We start from the raw sequence: 23,383 nt of genomic DNA, 5'->3' as shown, positions 1-23,383 counted from the left end.
GTAAGCAAATACAACACCAACATTATATAAATAAAAGTCTTACGTCCAGCAACTGCCCGGCAGATTTTAAAAGTATTTAAATATGCCAAAATATTTTCTTTTTAAAAAAAGAGAAAGCAAGGCAGCCATTTCATGCCATAAGACCATAGGACCAAAAGATGTAGGAGCAGAAGTAAGCCATTCAGCCCATCGCATCTGCTCTGCCATTCAGTGAGATCGTCAGATCATGATCTCACTGATGTGATAATCCTCAACTCCACTTTCCCATTTTATCCCCATAACCTTGATTCCCTTACTGATTAAAAATCTGTCTATCTCAGCCTTGAACATACTTAATGATCCAACCTCTACAGCCCTCTACAGTAAAGAAATCTACAGATTCACTACTCTTGGAGAGAAGAAATTCCTCCTCATCTCTGTCTTAAATGGGCTACCCCTTACTCTGAGGTAATGCCCTCTGGTCCTAGTATCTCAGACAAGGGGAAACAATCTCTCAGTATCTACCCTGTTAAGTCCCCTGAGAATCCTATATCTCTAAATGAGGTCTCCTCTCATTCTTCTAAATTTAAATAAATACAGGCCCAACCTACTCAACCTCTCCCCATAAGAAAATCCCTCTATATCTGGATTAGCCTAATGAACCTTCTCTGGACTGCCTCCAATGTCAGTATATCTTTCCTTAGATAAGGGGACCAAAACTTTCACAGTATTCCAGGTGCTAACTAGTGATCTAACTAGTGCTTTGTTTAGTTTTAGCAAGACTTCCCTATTTCCATACTCCATTCCCCTTTGAAACAAAGGCCAACATTCCATTTGCCTTCCATATTGCCTTTTGCATGCTAGCTCTTCGTGATTTATGCACGAGGACACACAAATCCCTCTGTGCTGTAGCTTTCTGCAGTCTTTCTCCATTTAAATAATATTCAGCTCCTTTATTTTACATACCAAAGTGCATAGCTTCAAATTTTCCTACATTAAATTTCATCTGTCAAGTTTTTGCCCACTCATTTAATCTGTCTACATTCCTTTGTAGACTCTTCTGGACTGGAGCTAAAAAAACTGACAAGTCTGAAGGCTTCTCTCATCTTCCACAATTAACTACATGTTGTAATCACCCATGGATGTGCCTATGTGATTTTAAAGGAATAGGTTAAGTTACACTTGGTTGCATTTTGGAACATATGGAATCATATGCAGTGCATTGTATGAAGAATAAGATCTAGATGAAGAACATGTTGATGATCAAGAACATTGGCTTTCCAACAGTATATTGGGGAGAATAAATAAGAATTTAGGAAGGAAGAATCTACTTATCCCATTAAATCAGCTGCTTCGATGTACCATCCTATTACGGAATCTACCAAAAGGTATTTAGTTCAATAATTTAATCCCTCATTTCATGCAAATCTCAAGGATATTCATCCACCTACCCCATATCACCACTATTTGAATAAAGCTGTGGTCTCCCAGAACTTTGGATTATACTCCAGCAACACTGTGGCCACCATGTCTCATGGAATGTCTGATTACCTTATCCTATTATTCAATGATAAACTATCCAGCTTCCTTCGGAAATAAGAGATCAATGCAACATTAATCATATTTTGCAGGACATATAATCCAATGTGCTGAATACAAGTATGAGACAGAGTGGGAATTTGCAATTTTGATGTCCAGCCTCTGCTCACAGTCCAAGACAAATAGCCCCCAAGTTACATCTACATCATTTATGATCTCAGTATCACGCTCCACATTTTTTCTCAGTCATGGATTTACCATCAGAAATGCACTAGAACTGTCCATGAATTTGTCTGTGTTATACCTGGATGTAGCCACTCACTTTTCCTCAGGGCACCTTTGTTATACATTCAAGATGGCCTCTGGGCATTCATATGCCCTCTATAGACATCTCACCTCTGGAAAGGTGAACATTCCAGTGCTGGTGCAATAGCTGGAAGGGTCAAGACTGCCATTTTTTGTTTGTAACCAATAAAGCAATGTCTGATGCTGGTGTTCCTTCAAGGCACCAAACCCATATGTTTTAAGACAATTATGTTGAGGTAAATTCCAGCAAAGGTTTCAGGATCTGAGGGAAGGAGCCTGTGAAAGGTATGATTCAGGTGTGTGCAGAAGTTGGCACCTCACTCTCATTAAGGGGTACCTTCCACAACTTGGATGGCATTTCATATGATGATATGATGAATGCCATTACAGACAGCACATTTTTTTCTTAAGATAAACGTCCCACAGCCAAGGAAAGGAAGTGCCACCTCAAAAGCCAAGGCTGCTGCTGCAAATTACCAACTAATTCAGAACTAAGATATATGACAGTAGATGAAAATAGAACTAAGGTGTACACCCAAGGCAGCAATGCTGTCTTTAAGCAGCAGAGAACTTCTCACATTTTATTCACAATGAGTTGCTTTGGTCATTGATGGAATAAGAGTGGAATGACTTCAGTGAAGGTAGGTGGCAGGCAGTGGAATATATCTGTGAAGCAACAGCAGAATGACCTTCTTTTGGAACCTTGGAAACTGTGGAGGACGGATTTACATCAGCCAGTGGCTGAACTGAATTTGTTGCCAGTAAGCAAGACTCATTTGGCGGTGGCTTCAGATCTTACTCCTCTGAAGGTCTCCCTTATGAGCTACACCTGCAGCTGTCCCTGCTCAAATATTTCTTCATGAGGGAAACACAGCCTTGCCAAGCTCACAGTGAAATAGCTTGTTGTGTGTTGGTTTTGACCGGCTAAAGAAGGTTGCAGAGACACTAATATTCCTAAGCAATAAAACTGCATGAACATAATTATTTACCAATAAACAAGACTTGATGTCACTCAGTCTAAGTCACAAGCTTTCTCTTTCTAGTCACGTGATTCTCTCTTACATTGTCATGTGGGTGGTAGTTTCTCCAGTTCCACACGTTAATTGTTTCAACTCTGAACATATTAATACTCCATCTCACCACCTGCCCCCACCCCTAAGTCTTTGTCCACATATATTTCACATTTATATTTACATACTACCCCTTCTCCCCCTTAAGTCTCTGACTTCATAGGTTTTATCAGTCTCGAGGATTCATGACTCTGGCTGCTTGTGTCCTTGTAAGGCTTATAAAATTGGTAGTCTGCCTTTGGACTGCTTTGCTTCAACTTGATTGATCTTCAATAAGAGTTAAGGTATCCGGTATCAGTCTGACTCCCCACATCTGGTTCTTCCAAAGGTATCATGGAAGATTCTCTTATCTGGATTTAGACTTGATCTTATTCCTCTCCTTGCTATTGTTCTACTATATTTCCTACTTGTGGTGAGTTGACCTTGGTTCCTTATGACGGTTTCATCTGCATTTCTTTACCTCTGGAGTGATGATTCCTTGTAGCCTCTGGTTTGTGAAGCCTTGGGGAATCTTGGATTGCTGCATCTGGAACTAATTGTTTAGGCAGGACAGTAAACTGTGAGGAAGGCACTTGATCAATATGTTGCTGTCCCTCAAATTCCAGTAACCCGCTGTAGCAGAAAGGTAGGTGTCCTCCCATATGGAACAGGAGAACATTGCCTGGCTCAGTTCTATATCTAGGTCTGGACTTATCTGATTGCTTGCACCCTGGACTACTACATTTGATAGATGGATAGGTGTGGATGCACTTACCAAGAGATCACCACTGCCAGATGAATGTGGTATTGTACAAGTATGTTCTGTCGCCTTAGTTTCACCTTCCACCTTCTCGGCTGAGTGATGAAGGATCATGGTCAGGTATTCGTTGGGCCAATTGGTTTGTTACCACTTCAGTAAGAACATGTTTACTCTCTGTGTCCAGGACATCTTCTTGAAAAAAGGCTGGATTATTGGCCTCGATGATGAGTGTCGGAAAATCAGTACCGACGTCCCAATCAAGGTCATCAGATAATTTGAATGATTTGAGGGGCTCTAATTTGGCAGAATCGACAACTATCAGTTCATTTACATCCTCTGTTATCTTGATAACATTCAGGTTGGCTCAGAAGAGAAAATTCATGACTGCGAATAACATACAATGTTTCCAACATTTATTTGTTCTTGTATTGGAACATTGTTTGCAACATGCCTATAACTGGTTATTTGATCCCTCCTGGACCATACAACAGGGTTTCAACTGACGTCAGCCATAGGTTTGCTAGGCAGCATTCTTTATTGGACAGCATTGTGGCACTTTGTTCTGTATCCAATGTGAAATTAGCGATGTTTCCATTGACACAAATGTCCACATTCCAAAAAGTATATCTTGCATTTCTGATCTCATCTAGGAAGAATTGTTGATCCTCTTTTTGGTAAGACTCCTCTATGTCATTGATGGCTTGTGTGCGAAGATTCATTCGTGATCCTCGGTGTGTCTCGAAGTTTTAGCTATGCACATATTTCCAAAGTGACCCAACATTTTAAAGCGTTCTGCAGTACTTGCAGGGCACTGCTTGTAAATGTGAGGCATTTTGGCACTGGCAGCTTTTGTTCCAAAGTCAAACTGAATCTTTTTAACATTTTACAAGATTTCCTCACTCTTCCTTGATTACTGCCAGGTTCTTTGACTCTGCTGCTGGATTGGGAATTTTCAAGGACTACCACGTGCTCTGGTTCAGTCCTTAATAACTGAACATTTGATTTGCTTCTCTGCCTCTTAGCCTTCACATCTTCAATGGAGCCATTTTCGGGATTTTCAACTGTCTTATCGACATCTTTTTTCAAGTCAAGCTTGCAAAATTTCTTGAAAGGTGATTTTTTTTCAGAGATTTTGAGGTCCTTCACTGCTACCACCATGTTGTATGTTGATTTTGACTGGCTAAGGACTGGCAGAGACATTGATATGTTTGAACAATAATTGTTTATTGGATGAAATTATTTACAGGTATACAAGACAAGATATTACTCAGTTCAAGCTGTGAGCTTTCTCCTTCAAGACTCTTAATCATGTGATTCTCTTCTATCATCATATGGATGGTGCTGTTGCTCCAGTGCCACACATTAAAATTTTCACTCTAATACTACACAGCTCATCTACATACGAGTTGGCATGGGTTGCTGAGGTTAGAGCTTGCTAATGGTGCCTGTTCAGTTCAGCATCACTGCAGTGGGCTTCCTGTTAGACCATAAGACCATAAGACGTAGGAGCAGTATTAGGCCATTTGGCCCATCAAATCTATTCCACCATTTAATGAGACCATGACTGATCTGTAATGATAATGTTTAGCTCCAATTTCCCGTCTTATCCCCATAACCATTTGATTTCCTTACTGATTAAAAATCTGTCTATCTCAACTTTCAACGAACGCAATGACCCCTCTCTACAGCTCTCTGCGGTAAAGAATTCCACAGATTCACTACTCTCTGAGAGAAAAAATTCCTCCTCATCTCTGCCTTAAATGGGTGACCCCTTACTCTGAGATTGTGCCCTCTGGTTCTAGATTCTCCCACAAGGGGAAACAACCCCTCAACATCAATCCTGTCAAACCCCCTAAGAATCCTAAATGTCTCAATAAGGTTGGCTTTCATTCTTCTGAACTCCACTGACTATAGGTCCAATATACTCAACCTCTCTTCATAAGAAAATCTTTCTATATCTGGGATCAACCTCGTGAACCTTCTCTGGACAACCTCTAATGCCAATATATCTTTCCTTAGATAAGGGGACCAAAACTTCTCCATTCCCTTTGAAATGAAGGCCAACATTAAATTTGCTTTTCCTATTATCTGCTGAACTTGCATGCTGGCTTTTTGTGAGTTATGTATGAGGACCCCAAAATCCCTTCATGCTTCAGTCTTCTGCAGTCTTCCACAATTTAAATAACATTCAGCTTCTTTATTTTTCCTACCAAATTGCATAACTTCATAATTTCCTTCTTTATGTTCTATCTACCAAGTTTTTACCATTCACTTAAGCTATATCCCTCTGTGTCATCCTCACCACTTTCCTTCCTACATATCTTTGTGTCATCTGTAAACTTGGCAATATTACATTCACTTCCTTTGTCCAAGTCATTAGTATACATTGTAAATAATTGTGGCCTCAGACACAATTCCTGTGACACTCCACTAGTTACAGATTGCCATTGTGAAAATGCTCCTCTTATCCCATCTCTCGGTCTTCCATCAGTTAGCCAATCCTCTATCCATGCTAATATGTAACCCTCAAAACCATGGGCTCTTATTTCATTAAGTAGCCTTCTATCCTATATATAAGTATCGAATGCCTTTTGATTCCTCATCGACAATCTTAAGGCTTGGAAATAATTTAGAAGCCCTTGGACGTACTTCAAGAAACTTGAAAGAAATTTAAAGGATTGCTTACAAATCTTTATTGAAATTTCAACTTTTACAAAAATTGAAATCAGCTAATAACAAAAAACTCTATTATTCGGTCTCTATGACCTTCGGGTAGGGAATACCTCTGGTCCCCCTCAATGTCTCTACCCTAAAACATTCTGTACTACAGGGTGGTATGAAAAGAAAATAAGGTACCGCACAAAAGGCGCTGTAGAAAGCTTGCCTGCTTACTGTCATTTAAATGCCATAGACAGGAGTGCAGTGACCCAAGATGTTCACCCCTGCAGGACGCAAAGAAAAGCCAAGAAAACTTCCTTCCCTTCCTTTCATCTCCCATTCCTGAACCACAGTTTTCCTCCATTGATCACATGAATACAGCAAGAAAGTAGGCAAAGCAACACAGAACAAAAAATCAAATTGGACTCCAATGAAACCAAGTTTGACTCTGTGAATCTCCAAATAATTCAAACCCCTGGTTTCCAAAAACATCTCTATCACTTTTCTCCATCTCCTCTAAGACAATGTCCTATTAGAAATTGCACATCCAACATTAGACAAGTAAAATAATTACTGAACAATCTGTATGTTGTTTAAAGGAACATCTAGCTCATTCATGAAGTGCTGAGCCATTTATAATTCATACAGGTGCTATTTACAGCACAAAATCAGATTATTCCACAGCTCTATACTCCACACAAACCACCTCCCACCTTACTTCATCTTACCTTATAAACATAGCCTTCTATTCCATTCTCTGATATGTACTTCCCCAGCTTTCCCTTAAATGAATCTATAATTTAACGTTCATATTACTTCATTGGACTTGGATCTTATGCTGACAATATATGATAGAAGCAGTGAAATTCCAAGTCATGTAGCTGTTTATGAACACCGTTGTGAAGTATCTCAAGCTATTTGTTTACCACACGAATCCTGGAATTAAGAGAGTGCAAAAGACACTTACAAAAAAAAGTAGGAAACATGAGAACAGATACGTGAGAGAAAAGTACAAAATTAAGGAGATCATTGATCTGGTAAATTATGAAAGAGAAGTTTGAGTACTACATGAAGGTCAGTGAAAACCCCCATATCAGATGACAGCGTATAAATATATATAAATACATATAAATTATTCAGAATTAAACATTACTCAATTTGTAAAAGATGGAGATGTATCACCATTGTCTAATTTCCCAATTCAGACGTTAAAATCTAGTACACAAAGTTGTCTGTTTACATGTTCTACTGATTCTTATGATTTTTTTTCTGGCTTATATCAGTCTTGCACTACCAGAAAAATTCAATTCAATTCACGTTTGTACTGTACTTTATTCCTGTGCCTCAAGTATTATTGTACCAATTGATGCGGTAAGAAGCCTCAAAGCATCAGATGCAAACTGGAAGTTTTTTTTAAGTTAGAGAGACCATTAGCTTTGAAATGGCATTCATTTTTGACGTAAATCAGAGGTCACTGCAATTAATAGATCTTGAAGAGCTGCGCTGTTATGGAATGAAGCTTCAAGTTGAAGATGGGTGTCAAGAACAGCTGAGAAAGTCTACAGCACATGTAGCAGTTCAAGGACCCTCCCCAGGACAGCTGCACAACCAACTGCAATTCCAGCAGCGCAGTTGCTAATAGAATCCTGTCTCCAAGAACATCCGATACCTTTTACCGGACTAGATCACTTTAATAGATGCAAGTAAGGCTACTTTCAGAAGCATTGGACATTCCTCAGGATAAAAAGAAAGAATGTGCACCTGATTGGAATACCGTATGAACACGTGGATAATAAAAGACAGGAAAAGAGCCTCTGGTCCATCCAGCCTGCCCCACACAATTTGTGGCACCTTGCATACACAATTTGTACTCTCTCTACTCTTACCAAAATCCCCTGGGCAAGATGAGAAACCAGATTTTAGACAAGCATGCAAATTAGGGAGAGAAATTCTTCCACAATTCTGAATCGTAAAGGAACTACAAAGCATCTTTTTACAAGTTCCATTTTTAAGGAAAGAATGGCAGAGGGTGATGATATCTAAGGGCCTTAATCAAGTGTAAAGTGGCATCTTGACAAGTTACAATCACCGAAGAGGTTCTCCCTGGAGATAACGTAGCTCTGAGTGGGGATGGGAGGAGTAATTATTTGGGATGCACAAGGCATTGCCGATGTGTGGAACCAAATGGGTGAACAAATGGATCTTTTCCTGCCCATCCTTGTGCTTGTGCTCTATCTGCTCACAGTTTAAAAGGCCTTCTGTTCCAAAATTGTATTTACTAAGAACAAGTTGGGAACCATGCTGAGACTTAATACAATAAATACAAATTGCAGCTTTAGAACATGGGCCCACCATTCTTAAAGATGTACGTAATCCATTGCTCTGAAATGCCCACATCAGATCATTCAGATAATATGGGGATGATTTTTATCTTCAACTCCTGGATGATGGTTTGGTGGAACACATCTCATCTCATTTTCTTCCCATGGATTTCAATGGCTTCTGACAAAAGCACTGCAGGGTCTCTAAGAGTCGTGTCCATAGGTTTTTCCTCCCCTTGAAGAAAAGTTGATTTCTGAACAGAGATTGGTCATTTATGTGGAGAAGGATGAGTAGGAACCTATGCCCTGGTACTCTGTGTTATTGCACACTGGTAAATCAATAAATGGGATTACGAGGGCGTTCCATGGGATGTTGTATGGTACAATGGGTAATCTCCCTGCCTCTGAACTGGAAGCTCTGGGTCAAGTCCCACTTTGGGAGCTGATAGTCAAGGAAGGTGATTTCATATCATGGCCAAACAGGTTGAGTATCAACTTGTAAATCCTTCCAACTAATACCAATGGCAGGTGATAAGAGTTGGAGAGATTCTGATCAGCCATATGATGAAAAGAAAATTGGAGTCTCTACCATCACCATTCATGGCTGTGGAATGCAACATGCATGCAAAAGTGTATGTTGCCAGAGCAACACAGACTCCTGGAGGGGTGGGGGTTATTTTTCTGTATGGTAGATGTGGGTCTTTCGTTATGTGCTCTTTTGTGAAACAAAAAAAACAAATATCAGCTACTAAACTAACTGAAAGCCCTTAAAAGAGGTACTGTAACAAAAAAAAACATTCAAAGGAAAGTTAGCAAATTAAATTAAAACTTTATTTCTGGGCCTGGTGATGCACTCCAGTCCTTTGCAACACCCACTGATCATGTAGTTTTCCTTTATGCATTCATTTTGAAAACCAATAAATCAAAGAAACTAACTGATGAAAGGAGCGACAGACTCTAATGAGGCTCTGTAACAAAAATACAACCGTAAAAGGAAATTTAGCTAATTAAATTAAAATGATGTTCCTAGGAAAAGTCTTTCTTTATATGTGCTCAATATAATTTATCAATGTTTCCCACCTATAAATACTTAACCTTGATATTACAATTAACATGTATGAACAGAAGAACAACTGGAGGCCACTCAGCCTTCAAATCTGTACCATTTCTTTCCAATTAAATCATGGCTGATCTGTTTCTTAACTCTATTTAAACTTTCTTTGTTCCATATCCATCAAAATCCTTGTTTAGCAAAAAAATCAAATAGTTCTGATTTTTCTTGAATTGACATTGCCTTTAAAGCTCTTTGGGAGAGCTTTTAACAGATTGCTCTTTGTTGAGAAATTATTTCTGACATCATCCAGTCTAGCTGCAATTTTAAGGTTAAATCCCCTGCTTCTGGACTACCTGATGGAAGAAATAGTTTCTCTCCATCTACTCTGTTAAATCCTTTCATCACCTTGAAGACCTCAATTAGATTACCTCTTAACCTTCTATACCCCAAGGAATACAAACCTAGTCTTGCGACCTGCCCACGTAATTGAATCCTTTTTGCCACAGTATCCTTCTGGTGAATCTGTACTCCATCCATTCCAAGGTTAATATATCTTTACCAAGGTGTCGTGCAGAGAACTGAACACAATATTTAATATGGGATCTAACTAGTGCTTAATATAACACTAAACCAATTTATTCTCCTTTATATTCAAGCTTCTTGAGATAAAGACCTGTCAGTTAGCTTTCAGTGATTTCTGTACATGCACTTTTAAATCTCTTTGCTCCTCCAGTTTCTAAATTCGCACCATTTAGAAAGTGCTCTGATGTACCTTCCGGAGGACCAAAATGGCAGAATGTTATCTGTCACATTTTTGTCTACTAATATAATCAGAATCCTTTTCCAAATTTCTGCTCTCATCTACACTGTTTACTGTGCCACCTAACTCAGTGTCCTCAGGAAACTACATTATACAGTTCTCTATTCTTTCATCTAAGCCATTTAGAAACACAGCAAAAAGCCAAGATTCCAATATAGATTCCAGGGGGACGCCACCAGTCACATCCTACCCAACTGCAATACATACCCATTATCCCTGCATCCCACCCCCTACTTCCTAACCAGTTCCCTACTGATGCCAATAGGTTGCCTCCAATTCAATGTGGTCTCATTTGTGTGAACGTTCTTTTGTTGTAAAAATTTGTCAAATGCCTTCTTGAAGACCAGGGGAAATAATACCCCTATGTATTATGTTAATGACGCCCTCAAAAATATCCAAGCAATACTCAAGGTTTTTAATATCTCATACACTCTTATACTGTGACACAGTCTAATGCTCTGCCATTATCCTTCTATTCTTATACAATTGTTGGCTGACTGACATACAATACATATAATGTGCTGTGATAAACTGGGAACAAAATGTACAATTAGGTGATTATTGACAATAATGGCATTGTGATACCTAATCAAATGTGTCTGTAAATCATTTTCTTTACTTGAAAAAAAGTTAAAATACAAAAGTGAAAACTGCAGCTTCCTCGTGCTGTGAAAGGGATGTGTAATTATTGGAGAATGAGCAGGGAAATACTGATCAATACATGATTCCATGTGTAGGGACTTTGAGTTCTGAGGAAATGGTAACAATCTCAAATTCCTGAAGGAGAAGAGGCAGAATCATCACAGTATATAATGTATTGGGTGACTAAGTTAGGATAATAGGGACAGAAGTCAATTGTTAAAAAAAATGTCAGAAGTAAATTTAAATCAGATACATGAATGAATTCATTTGTATTGAGGTGTGTTTTCCCAGTGACTGGCAGCTCACAAAATAATTCTACAAGTTAATCGACAGCCCAACAGCTTTGCGACTGCCCAACTCATTTTCCATTACTTTGTATAGTGCAGGTGAGAAGATGGAAGCGTGTTCCTCACCTTTTGGTGGAGCTGCTTTTGCTGGTGTACTTCTTGACAAGTGATCGACTGTCAAGGCTGCGGTAATCATAGCCATAGTGCTTATGTTTCTTTTGGTAAAATGGCAGTATCTTAGTTGCCATGGTGACCAACTGCCTTTAACAAACCTAGAGATAAAAATTTAAACAAATTATTTCAATTAGCATACTGAAAATGGCAAGTTGCATTCAAGTACAAACAATTTCAAAAGCAGAACATAAGTTAGAAAAGCTGGATGCTTCTCTTTTCGTGTCACTTAATTTCTGTTGATATTGTTATTGAAACAAAACATTAGATTGAATTAGTCAATGCTTTAAGCACAAAGACGCATCCACGTCCGTCTGTATGTGCAAAGAAAGGATAGGTATCATAGCTAGTATGCTTCCATCTCTATAATAAGCAGCACCCATGTAAATGATCTCCATGATACTCCATACTTGACATATCAGTGGTGATGTGTTGAATGAAATTTACCACAGCAGGAGAAAGAAGGAGCAAAACCCCAAGAAGAAAGTGAACCAACAAAGGATCAATATCAAAAAAGGAAAGGAACATGACAGTAAATAATAATTTACTAACTGTACGTTCTTTCATTTAAACTAAAACTCTTCGGTACTCATGACAAGCCGTCAAGGAAAGTATGAATGTAGCCCCATTATTTCTTTACTTTGCACTGGGAAGTATGCAGGAGAAATTGTAAAAGTGGAAGGAAATGTAATAAAGAAATCCTGACACACATGAAAAAAGTCTGTTGAGGCTTCTTGAACATTTCATGTCTGATATTTTATTCTCCCCATTTTCTGTGTGGAATTTGCACATTCTCCCCGTGTCTCCATGGCTTTTCTTCCACAGTCCAAAGATGTGCAGGTTAAGCAGATTTTCTATGCTAAATTGCCTCTTGGTATCCAAAGGTGAGTAGGTTAGGTCGATTAGCCATGGGAAATTTGCAGGGTTATGGGCATGGTGGGAGGGCGGGGGCGGGGGGGGGGGGGGGGGGGTGGGGGGGGGGGGGTTGCGTGGTGGTAGAGGGACTGGGTAAGATGCTGTTTTGGTGAGTTGGTGCAGAAAGATAGGCCAAATGGCCTCCTTCTGCACTGTATCATGCTCTGCTGGTGAACTTATTTAAGTCAAGTTATTTTTAATTATATTTTATATTGTGAAATTATTTCTAGTGGAATTACAATAGTAGCAACTTTAGCAACAAAACATCTGTTTCTTCTATCCCTTGCTGATTCAGAGTCAGTAACTCCCTCTTCTCTACATACCCATATTGTTCTTCTTGAAAGCAACAAATGGGTAACAAATGTCTCCTTTCTACATTGTTACAAACCTTCATCATCAAAGTTGATAGTATTTCGTGGTTTCATACAATCATTGCTTTGCTGAAGGCTATGACATTAGCGTTTCATCTGTTGAAATCTAAGAGACTCCCAACAATCTTTTCTATAGCCTGCTCAGAAATACTCTGCTGTATATTGTACTAAAACCCTGTAATCCTTTTACTGGGATTTACTGGCCTCAGTCACAGCCAGTTGGCTTGGTTTGGTCTGATGCGATGTGACAACATCAGAAGTAAAAGTCACTCCAAATGTCTGGCCCTAATATTGAATATAAATGTTATTGGAATTGTTATCTCTACAAGCATGTGTCAGACACAAGGCAGTTTGTGCCCAAGATGAGAATGACTGACACCAATCAGTACAATTGCAAATGTCAATCAGAACTTTAAATATAAGAAAATTCTGATTATTACAAAATAATGGCAGCAAATTCTTAATACTTTAAAGCAAAATTTTAGCTGTGTTATTTTCCAAATTTAATTGGAAATTGTTAATTGTATCATGATTTAATGCAAAGTTGTATAAATGCATATCAGCAAATATATACAAGAAAATACACCTGAAGTTTGCAATTTCTGTGGTCTGTGAAATATATTCAGGCCAATAACAAAAATTATGCTTCTTCAACCCAAGAAAAATGTATTTAATGAGGGTTAATGATAAAAAATAAATGGCGAAGAGAAAATGGTTAAAATGTACAGCAACAGTTAAATCTGAGGGTATACTGTGCTATCAGTAGAAGATCATGCACTCCAAAACCGAGCAGTGACCCCAAATTTAACCCGCCTAGCTGGACTCATGTTATGGTAGCCAATTGAGGTTCCATTACTGGCCCAGAAATGTTGATGTTTTAACAGTATGAAGGGGCATTTTCTTTCTCAAAACATTTATACTAAGTTTATGAAGTGCCCAGAGGATTCAGTGTATTGCTGAGTTCTTTTGAGATCTGGTTTGGCACTACAGTAGAACCAAAAACTATGAGGTGTCAAGCCTAAGAGCTGTTGGACAGCCTCCTCAAGGGATGTTTCAGAACAGCTTCACAGCAATGCAAAAGTGTCAGAATAACTAGACTGTAAGGGGCTCAGAGGCTTCAGCTTTGGTATTTATATATTATCTACAAAAGTCTCACATCAAAATGCCAAATGCTCACACACACACACACACACACACGCGCGCGCGCGAGAGAATGAAATTGAACTTCCTGTTGATTTTTCTAGCCTTGAAATTCTGACCCCTGCCTAAGGACTAACAACTACTGTGTACTGTGTGCTTCTGGTCACCACATGATAGGAAAGATGTGATTGCACTCGAGAAGGTGCAGAGGAGATTCACCAGGATGTTGCCTGTGCTGGAGTGTTTCAGCTATCAAGAGAGACTGGAAAGGCTGGGGTTGATTTCCATGGAGAACGCTGAGGTGTATAGAATTATGAGGGGCATAGATAGGGTGTGCAATAGGAAGGAACTTTTCCTCTCAGCAGAAGGATTAATAACCAGGGGGCATAGTTTTAAGTTAAGGGGCAGGAGGTTTACAGGACAGGTAAGGAAAGTTTTTTTCACCCAGAGGGTAGTAGAAATCTGGCACTCACTAGCTGAATGCTCACAACATTTAAGAATCATTCCGATGAGCACTTGAAATACTATAGCATACAAGACTACAGACCAAGTGCTGGGAAATGGGATTAGAATAGATAAGTGCTTGATAACTGGTGTGGACATGATGGGCCTCTTTCCATGCTGTAAAACTCTATGATGCTATGGGTGCAATCTTACAACCTCATCCCGCCCGACTTTCATGATGGCCTTGTCAGGAGGATTGAAGCCTGCTGGCTGGTCTGGGGCAAAGCTGGACAGTGCCCATGGGCAGTGCCAACCTTGCTGACACCCTAGCAGTGCCCACTAGGAACCATAATTATGCCAGGGCAGTGCCAACGGGATGGAGCCAGAGTGCAGTGGAGCCAGAGTGGGGCAGAGACAAAGTGGGGTGGAGCCTTGACTGGGGGTGGGGACAAGTGGGGAGCTCTGCAGGGGTGAGAGGGAGTGAATTCTGCCAGGGTAGGAGGGAAGGGGGAACACTGCCAGCGGTCAATCCACAGGGGTGGAGCAAGAGGAACTCTGCCACCGGGCTGATCTGCAAGGGGGGAAGGGGAACTCTGCAGGGAGTGATTGGTGGGGGGAAGGGGATTATTCTGCCAGGGGGAATCCACAGGGGGAAAGGGGGAACTCAGCTGGAGGGAGGGGGCGATTACCAGGGGGGAAGGGGGAACTCTGCTGGGGGGGATCCATGGGGGGAGGGGAGGAGGAAACTTTGCCAGAGGGGCTGGCGATGTCCATGGGGGAGAGCGAGGTGGGGGTTGTCCTGATGCCGTAGAGGGGGTCCTGACATCCTGATTCATGTCGGGGGGTTTTGAGATCCATGGGTGGAGATGGGGGTGGTGGCGGGAGGAGATCTCCCAGTACACTGGGTGATCGGGGCATCTGTGCAATGGTGCCCCTAGAGCTCAGCAGCCGGCTTCACCAGCAAACTGAGGCTCCACCCCATCTCCCATGATCAGCTTTCAGTAATAACAGCAGTCTTTAAAACCTGCCCACCTGTAAAGAATTATACAGATTAATCCATCATTATCTTATTCTAAATATTATCATATTTCACTCCAAGTGGCATCTATAATCATTAGATTGGATAACTCTATCTCGTCTTCTTTCTCCTTTTCCTATAAATTTTCACTCCCTCCCTCCTCTCCAGCACGGGCCTTCTTAAGGAGACACTGAGTTGCCTCTGTGTGACCACACAAAAAATATCTAACAATATCGTCCTTTTTACAGGACCCATCTAATATTACCCGAATTATACAAACTAAGAAAGAAATTTATCGAAGTAAATAGCCCATGTTATTTCCAGTATTGAACAATGGCTCCAATCCCTGCAATGCCCACTGACCACAGAAGATATCAAGCGAACTGACGGACACCATCTCCCCAATGGGTCACTCAGCCTTGTGTTTCTCACCCAAGCAGCTAATCCTCACACATGAAGCCTAGATGGTGAGCATTGCAGTTTAATCACAACGCTGGGGGATATAATACCCCTGATCCCAGCAGATGTTCACCAGATTCCAGCAATGGTTAGTGCTCGATGATAGGGAACATTTGCCAAATTGCCTTTTTTTTTCATGGTGGGGAGAAGGGCAGAGTGTAGAATCATAGAATCCTTACAGTGCAGAAGGAAACCATTCAGCCCATCGAGCCTGCACCAACAAAGTCCCACCCAGGCCCTATCCCCATAGCCCCACATATTTACCCTGATGGTCCCCTGACACTAAGGGCAATTTAGCAAGATCAACCAACCTAATCCGCATATCTTTGGAGTGTGGAAAGAAACTGGAGTACCCGAAGGAAACCCATGCAGACATGAGGAGAATGTGCAAATTCCACACATTCACCCAAGGCCAGAATAGAACCCGGGTCCCTGGTGCTGTGAGGCAGCAGTGCTAACCACTGTGTCACCGTGCTGCCCCAGATTGTTATTGTAACACTCTTCCAGCACCCTGGCTGAGATCAGCTAAGTCAGCATGGACCAAGGCACTTTGTGCATGCAGCTGCGTTCTGATGAAAGGTCATTGATCTGAAACACTCTGCTCTCTCTCTCACACACAAATTTGCTGCCTGACCTGCTGAGTATGCTGCGTGCGTTTTGTGTTTCTGGCTCCACTGGACCAATTTGCAAAACTGTTATACACTGCCCCATTGCCTACAACCCAGGGGGTGGGTGCAGTTTTCACTGTGGCGACAATGTATTATTCATTTTAATAAATCACATTTCAATGCAATAATTGCCAGTCTAAATCTTGGTGAAGAAATCAGTGACAGTTAAATTAAAATGTGAACTCCAGATGCGTGCCTGATATTATTGTATGGAAGTATTGATTGCTGCTGCCAGGTTTAAACCAGTAAGAGTTTTAACAACACCAGGTTAAAGTCCAACAGGTTTATTTGGTAGCAAATGCCATTAGCTTTCGGAGCGCTGCTCCTTCGTCAGATGGAATGGATGTCCATTCCAGATATCCATTCCATCTGACGAAGGAGGAGCGCTCCGAAAGCTAATGACATTTGCTACCAAATAAACCTGTTGGACTTTAACCTAGTGTTGTTAAAACTCTTACTGTGTTTACCCCAGTCCAACGCCAGCATCTCCACATCAGGTTTAAACCATCCATCTAAGAAAGCCGACTAAAGAATGCAGAGGAAATCTGGAATTGAGAACAGAAAATGCTGGAAAACTGTCACCAGGGTCTGTAGAGGGAGAATGGTTCAAATCTATTTATCATAACTGGGGGAAAATGTGAGAGGAATAACGTTTGAACAAATTCAGAGCCTTGGTAAGAGCAGGGTAAGGAGAGGATAGGTTGGAGGATAAAGCAAAATACTGCGAATGCTGGAATCTGAAACAAAAACAGAAAATGATGGAAAATCTCAGCAAGTCTGGCAGCATCTGTGGAGAGAGAATAGAGCTAAGAGCCTGGATGACACTGAGAGCAGAGCTAGGTTTGAGGATATTGTAGTGTATCACATTGAAGAGATTGAATACACAAAAGATAATGGCTGTAAATCGAAAAGTATTCCCCGGGATTAACACCCGCACTTTTTTTTACATCTGATATGTAAATGTCAACCATTGTCCCAGATTAAAAGTGTCAAAATGTATCAGAAGTGAGAGCCAACCAGCTGGTGTGAAATGTGTCTGTCCCGAATAAACTAAACCCAGAATTCAGCCCTGAATCATTCTTTTAAAAAATCAGCAAAACATCCAATCCGACCCATTGTAACCGGGGTTGTGAAAACCAAATCCCAGGAACCTTCTCTAAGAGCAAACTTCATTTTCAAACGAAAAGTCAGGAACTACACAGTGATTGGGCGAATGATGATGAGGGACCCTTCAGCAATTGTGCCCCCTTTTTATCCCTTTAAAACACTTTCGACTATTAACGAACGAAATCTCCTTCCAAATAAAAAAATCATCGTGCCAAAATCGGCATCGGCGGATTGACTGAGCGCACTAATCAGGTGGTGGCAGGAGTTCTGTATACCCTGTGCAGACTAACATTAACCCTTGTGTGTCCAGCCAGCCGAAATGAGTGGCCCCCCCAATCCACTCTAGCCGGCTTTGCTAACTAACCCAGCGCAGTATTCACTAGTTGGCTGGAGTTAGGAGCCTCCACCCATTTTATTGGGGGGTGGGGGCTAGAGGGGTGTATTTCAAATGCTCCATCCTTAATGGACACAGATGAAGGGATGGATATGTCTGGAAAATTATTATAAGTGAACGGCAACATCTTCCAGGAATTCGTAGGAGCTTTATAAACACTACTTGACTAAATTTCAGAGTGGGGGGGATTACATATTGCTAATATTTCAAGTCAAATATGAATAAAAAGTCGCCATTGTATGTGGCAAACTTCGAAATGAAATTTGTTCCAGCGTATCCCAGAATGTCAAATAACACTTTAAATAGAAACAAAAAGCGAACAGCAAATGAAGGGGAATATCCAGGGGGATCCAGAATAAGAAAAAGCTGTAAAGTGAGGTATTCTGACACAGACACACACACACAGGCAAAACACAAATGCTGGAAGGATAGGGTTGTACACACTTTGTACTTGTCTACTTTGTTAACAGCTGGTCTTAACGCGGAATTAAAGGGGGAAATACTCACCGAAATGTAGGGAGACTCGAAAGGTGAAGGCGGAGAAGAAGAAGAGCCTTTCTCAGCCTTGGGGGTCTGGCTGATAAAAACAAACAAACAGAAGACTCTGGATGAAGGAATGACTCGGTCACCCAACGCCCCTTTTATGGTTAGACATGTCGTTATATATAGAATCGCCGTGCCACACTGTTACAATATCTGATTCGGACAGAACATTAAGCTGCAATATATACATATATATATATATATATTTAAAATACATTATTCTGTGCCCACATCCTAATATTCATGCACTTTAACTTGGCTCTCCCAACTGTGCTTTAACTGTAAATTGATCCCTCCCCAGTCAGTGATAAAGCGTTGTGAACATGGTCCAGTTACTTGTTAAGAGCTTGTAATGTTCTGTGATCGGCAAGTGATCTGACTATTTGTACTGGCCCCGTGTGAGAAAGTCTCTGTAATGTTCATTGACATGTCCAGAAGCTGCTGCGGCTTTCCTGAAACCATTTAAAGGGCTTCACAGACTACTTCGCACATTCTTTAACCTAGAACTATCCGTCAGGCTGTGAGGGGGGGGGGGGGGGGGGATCTCGATTTAAAACCCGGGATATGAGTAGCTTCATTTCTTTATATTACTTAAAATACAAGTAATGGTTGGGGAACGTTCTTTTTGCTCCGCCTGCCCGTTCAAAGTCCTCTTTAGGATGCTGAAGAAAGTTGAAGTGGGGAAACATACTGCTGACTGGGCTGATGTTAAATAAAGTAACTGGTCAGGAACGGGCCTGATCGTCTTACACAAACTATCCGGTGTCAGAAGGAACCCGAACACCACATGGTGGGGAGTGGCGGGGGGGGGGGGGGGGGGGAGACTTGGGCGGTGTTAAGGTTTTAAAATCTCCTCCAGCAGATGAGAGACGAGACGCGATCAACATCCACTTGAGGCTGGGAGCACTGCTGGCGACCTCTGTTGTTCCAGATACTGAGCTACAGCTAGCCTTCCACACGACCAAACCTTCAAAACAAGCTTCTCTGGCAATCTTATTTCAAGTTTTACAGATGCATCCAAAGATGTGCAGGTTAGGTGGATTAGTCATGGTAAATAGCCCCTTAGTGTCCAAACGTATTGATTTGGTGGATTAGCAATGATAAATGCGCGGGGTTACGGGAATAGGGAGGAGGCTAGGTTTGGGTTAGATGCTCTTTCGGAGAGTCAATGCACACTCAATGGGCTGAATGGCCTTCTTTCTGCAGGGATTCTATAGTTCTATCACTATTCTGTACAGTTGAACTGAGTTTTGCACATTTTGACCTTTGATTATATAATGCAGCATTTCACATGGATTTCCATAACTATAACACATTGCGGATTTTCAATAAATATCAACTGTAGAACAGGCAGAAATTTATAAGTTTTTTTTGCTACATGTAATTATTCTCACAGGAGAACATGCCAGCCTGGGTAAGATATTCCATGATGTGGAGATGCCGGCGTTGGACTGGGGTAAACACAGTAAGAAGTCTAACAACACCAGGTTAAAGTCCAACAGGTTTATTTGGCAGCAAAGCCACTAGCTATTCCACACAGCCCAGTATCACACCATGTGATTTGGTTACTGACTGAGAAATCACTGGACCAAATGATTGCCATCTACAAGCTATCATTTCTAAATGATATGGCTCTAATTTGAAATGAATGGCTATAATAATGGCAGTAAGAAGTTTAACAACACCAGGTTAAAGTCCAACAGGTTTATTTGGTAGCAAAAGCCACACAAGCTTTCGAAGCTCTAAGCCCCTTCTTCAGGTGAGTGGGAATTCTGTTCACAAACAGAGTTTATAAAGACACAGACTCAATTTACATGAATAATGGTTGGAATGCGAATACTTACAACTAATCAAGTCTTTAAGAAACAAAACAATGGGAGTGGAGAGAGCATCAAGACAGGCTAAAAAGATGTGTATTGTCTCCAGACAAGACAGCCAGTGAAACTCTGCAGGTCTACACAACTGTGGGCATTACAAATAGTGTGACATGAACCCAATATCCCGGTTGAGGCCGTCCGCGTGTGTGCGGAACTTGGCTATCAGTTTCTGCTCAGCGACTCTGCGCTGTCGTGTGTCGCGAAGGCCGCCTTGGAGAACGCTTACCCGAATATCAGAGGCCGAATGCCCGTGACCGCTGAAGTGCTCCCCAACAGGAAGAGAACAGTCTTGCCTGGTGATTGTCGAGCGCTCGACAATCACCAGGCAAGACTGTTCTCTTCCTGTTGGGGAGCACTTCAGCGGTCACGGGCATTCGGCCTCTGATATTCGGGTAAGCGTTCTCCAAGGCGGCCTTCGCGACACACGACAGCGCAGAGTCGCTGAGCAGAAACTGATAGCCAAGTTCCGCACACACAAGGACGGCCTCAACCGGGATATTGGGTTCATGTCACACTATTTGTAACGCCCACAGTTGTGTGGACCTGCAGAGTTTCACTGGCTGTCTTGTCTGGAGACAATACACATCTTTTTAGCCTGTCTTGATGCTCTCTCCACTCCCATTGTTTTGTTTCTTAAAGACTTGATTAGTTGTAAGTATTCGCACTCCAACCATTATTCATGTAAATTGAGTCTGTGTCTTTATAAACTCTGTTTGTGAACAGAATTCCCACTCACCTGAAGAAGGGGCTCAGAGCTTCGAAAGCTTGTGTAGCTTTTGCTACCAAATAAACCTGTTGGACTTTAACCTGGTGTTGTTAAACTTCTTACTGTGTTTACCCCAGTCCAACGCCGGCATCTCCACATTATAATAATGGCAACAGGACCATTTCAAACAAGTAACGCCATACAGACCCCAGGACAGTCAAGAAAACATGGTGAACTGTCTAATTGAAAATAGATGGCACATATTGACAGTGGGTTGGAAGGAATACTGAAGGAGACAGAAGGAGAACTGTTGGGCGTAGGCTACAGTTTGGTAGGTCTGAAGAAGTTTTCATTGTAATAAGTCTCACAACACCAGGTTAAAGTCCAACAGGTTTATTTGGTAGCAAATACCATAAGTTTTCGCAGCGCTGCTCCTTCGTCAGATGGAGTGGAAATGTGCTCTCAAACAGTGCACAGAGACACAAAATCAAGTTACAGAATACTAATTAGAAGTTTTCATTGTCATACATAGATTAACTGTAAGTCTTTATTGATTGTTAGAACTATTTACAAATATACAGTAAAGAGTACAAGCTAGAAGTTATCTTTATGCTTGCTGATACACACAGTTCTGTCCAACACTGGGCTGACCCTGGGTGCAAGTCATGTGCTGTGTGACATCACTGTGTGGGTAGTAGGAGAACTAATAGGGGGCTTTTAGAGTCTAATATATTTTTTCTCCTTCTGTCATTTTCCCCTTATATACAATATTACGTATCAGCCCAATCCATCATGCAAACCAGCCTCCCATCCATTGACTCTGTCTACACCTCCCGCTGCCTCAGCAAAGCACCCCGGATATTCTCTCTTCCACCTTCTTCCTTCAAGAAAAAGATACAAAAGTCTGAGGTCACGTACCAACCAACTCAGGAACAGCTTCTTCCCTGCTGCTGTTAGATTTTTGAATGGACTTACCTTGCATTAAGTTGATCTTTCTCTACACCCTAGCTATGATTGTAACACTATATTCTGCACGTTCTCCTACCCTTCTCTATGAATGGCATGCTTTGGCTGTATAGCGCACAAGAAACAATGCTTTTCACTGTATGTTAATACATGTGACAATAATAAATCAAATCAAATCAAATGAAAGCTGTGGTTCAGTTGGCAGCACTCCTGCCTCCAGGAGAAGGTTATGGATTCCAGCCCAATTCCTGAGTACTGCTTATTACTGAGGAAGTGCTGTACAGTTGGAGATCCTTCAGATAATGAGCAATGTCTCCATCTTTTCTCTTGGGTGGATATAAAATGGCATTTTTTTCCCAAGAAGAGCAATGAGTTATCCTTAACCAACATCATTTAAATAGATTGTCTGCTCATTGTCTCGTTGCTGTTAAGTGGAAACTTGTAGTGTGCACAATGCAATTCCTACTTTAGAAGAAAGATGCTTGTTGGTTGCTGTGAAGTACTTGGGAAGAAGCAGTAAGCATCACAAAGAAATATTCAGGAACACAACTGCAGGTGCTGTACCGATTCCTTTATTCTCCTCCTAGACTTCCTCTGCTGGTACGGTAGCCTTATGGGGACAAAATGCACGCTGCAATTTTCAATACAATACTGCTGTGAAATGTTTTGGTTCACGTTGCGATCACAAAAAAATGCTATGTAGGTGCAAGTCTGAAGTTCATGTCAGCTGGAATGACAGGGAGAAATAATATAGAGAACTTAGAAACCACACATATGAGAAACAGTTCAAACTGAAAAATAGAAGATTTAAAGTAATGCTTTCTGTTGTACTCCCAGCATTTAACATTTACCAAAAGAATTGAAAAAGTGGATGAGTAGCTGGCAGTTTGGTGCAAGAACAGCAATGCCAACATCATAAAATAATCTGCAATCCTTTGACAATAAAAAAGAGATGAGCTATATTTAAACCAAATTGGACTTACTAAGAACATTCCGACAGTAATAGAAACTTTGAACCAGACAAGGGCAGGGGTGGGGGCATGGGTAGGGCGGAAACAGGATCCCAAATGAAAAAGATCTTAGGGTAAAAGTCAATCAACAGCTGGGTATGGACATAGATGCCCAAAAAGGCACAGCGGAGCCAGAGATTAGGGACAGGCAGACCAAGGGAATGTGAGGGTGAAATCTA

At 41.2% G+C, this 23,383-nt stretch overlaps 1 protein-coding gene across 1 annotated transcript in view; it reads right to left on the bottom strand.

Moving 5' to 3' along the window:
* The window catches only part of myom2b (myomesin 2b), a 119,084-nt gene extending 99,880 nt beyond the window's left edge, over positions 1-19,204 (bottom strand). The window contains exons 1-3 of the mRNA XM_078213233.1: positions 18,982-19,204; positions 18,610-18,679; positions 11,542-11,687 (exon numbers count right to left, since the gene is read on the bottom strand). Of these exons, the coding sequence (XP_078069359.1) occupies positions 11,542-11,663 (122 nt within the window). The 5' untranslated portion in view covers positions 11,664-11,687; positions 18,610-18,679; positions 18,982-19,204. The remainder of the gene's footprint in view (positions 1-11,541; positions 11,688-18,609; positions 18,680-18,981) is intronic.
* Positions 19,205-23,383: the final 4,179 nt, after the last annotated feature.

The sequence above is a fragment of the Mustelus asterias genome, chromosome 5, assembly GCF_964213995.1.
Source record: "Mustelus asterias chromosome 5, sMusAst1.hap1.1, whole genome shotgun sequence".
Lineage (NCBI taxonomy): Eukaryota > Metazoa > Chordata > Chondrichthyes > Carcharhiniformes > Triakidae > Mustelus > Mustelus asterias.
This window is presented reverse-complemented; position numbering and strand designations above follow the sequence as displayed.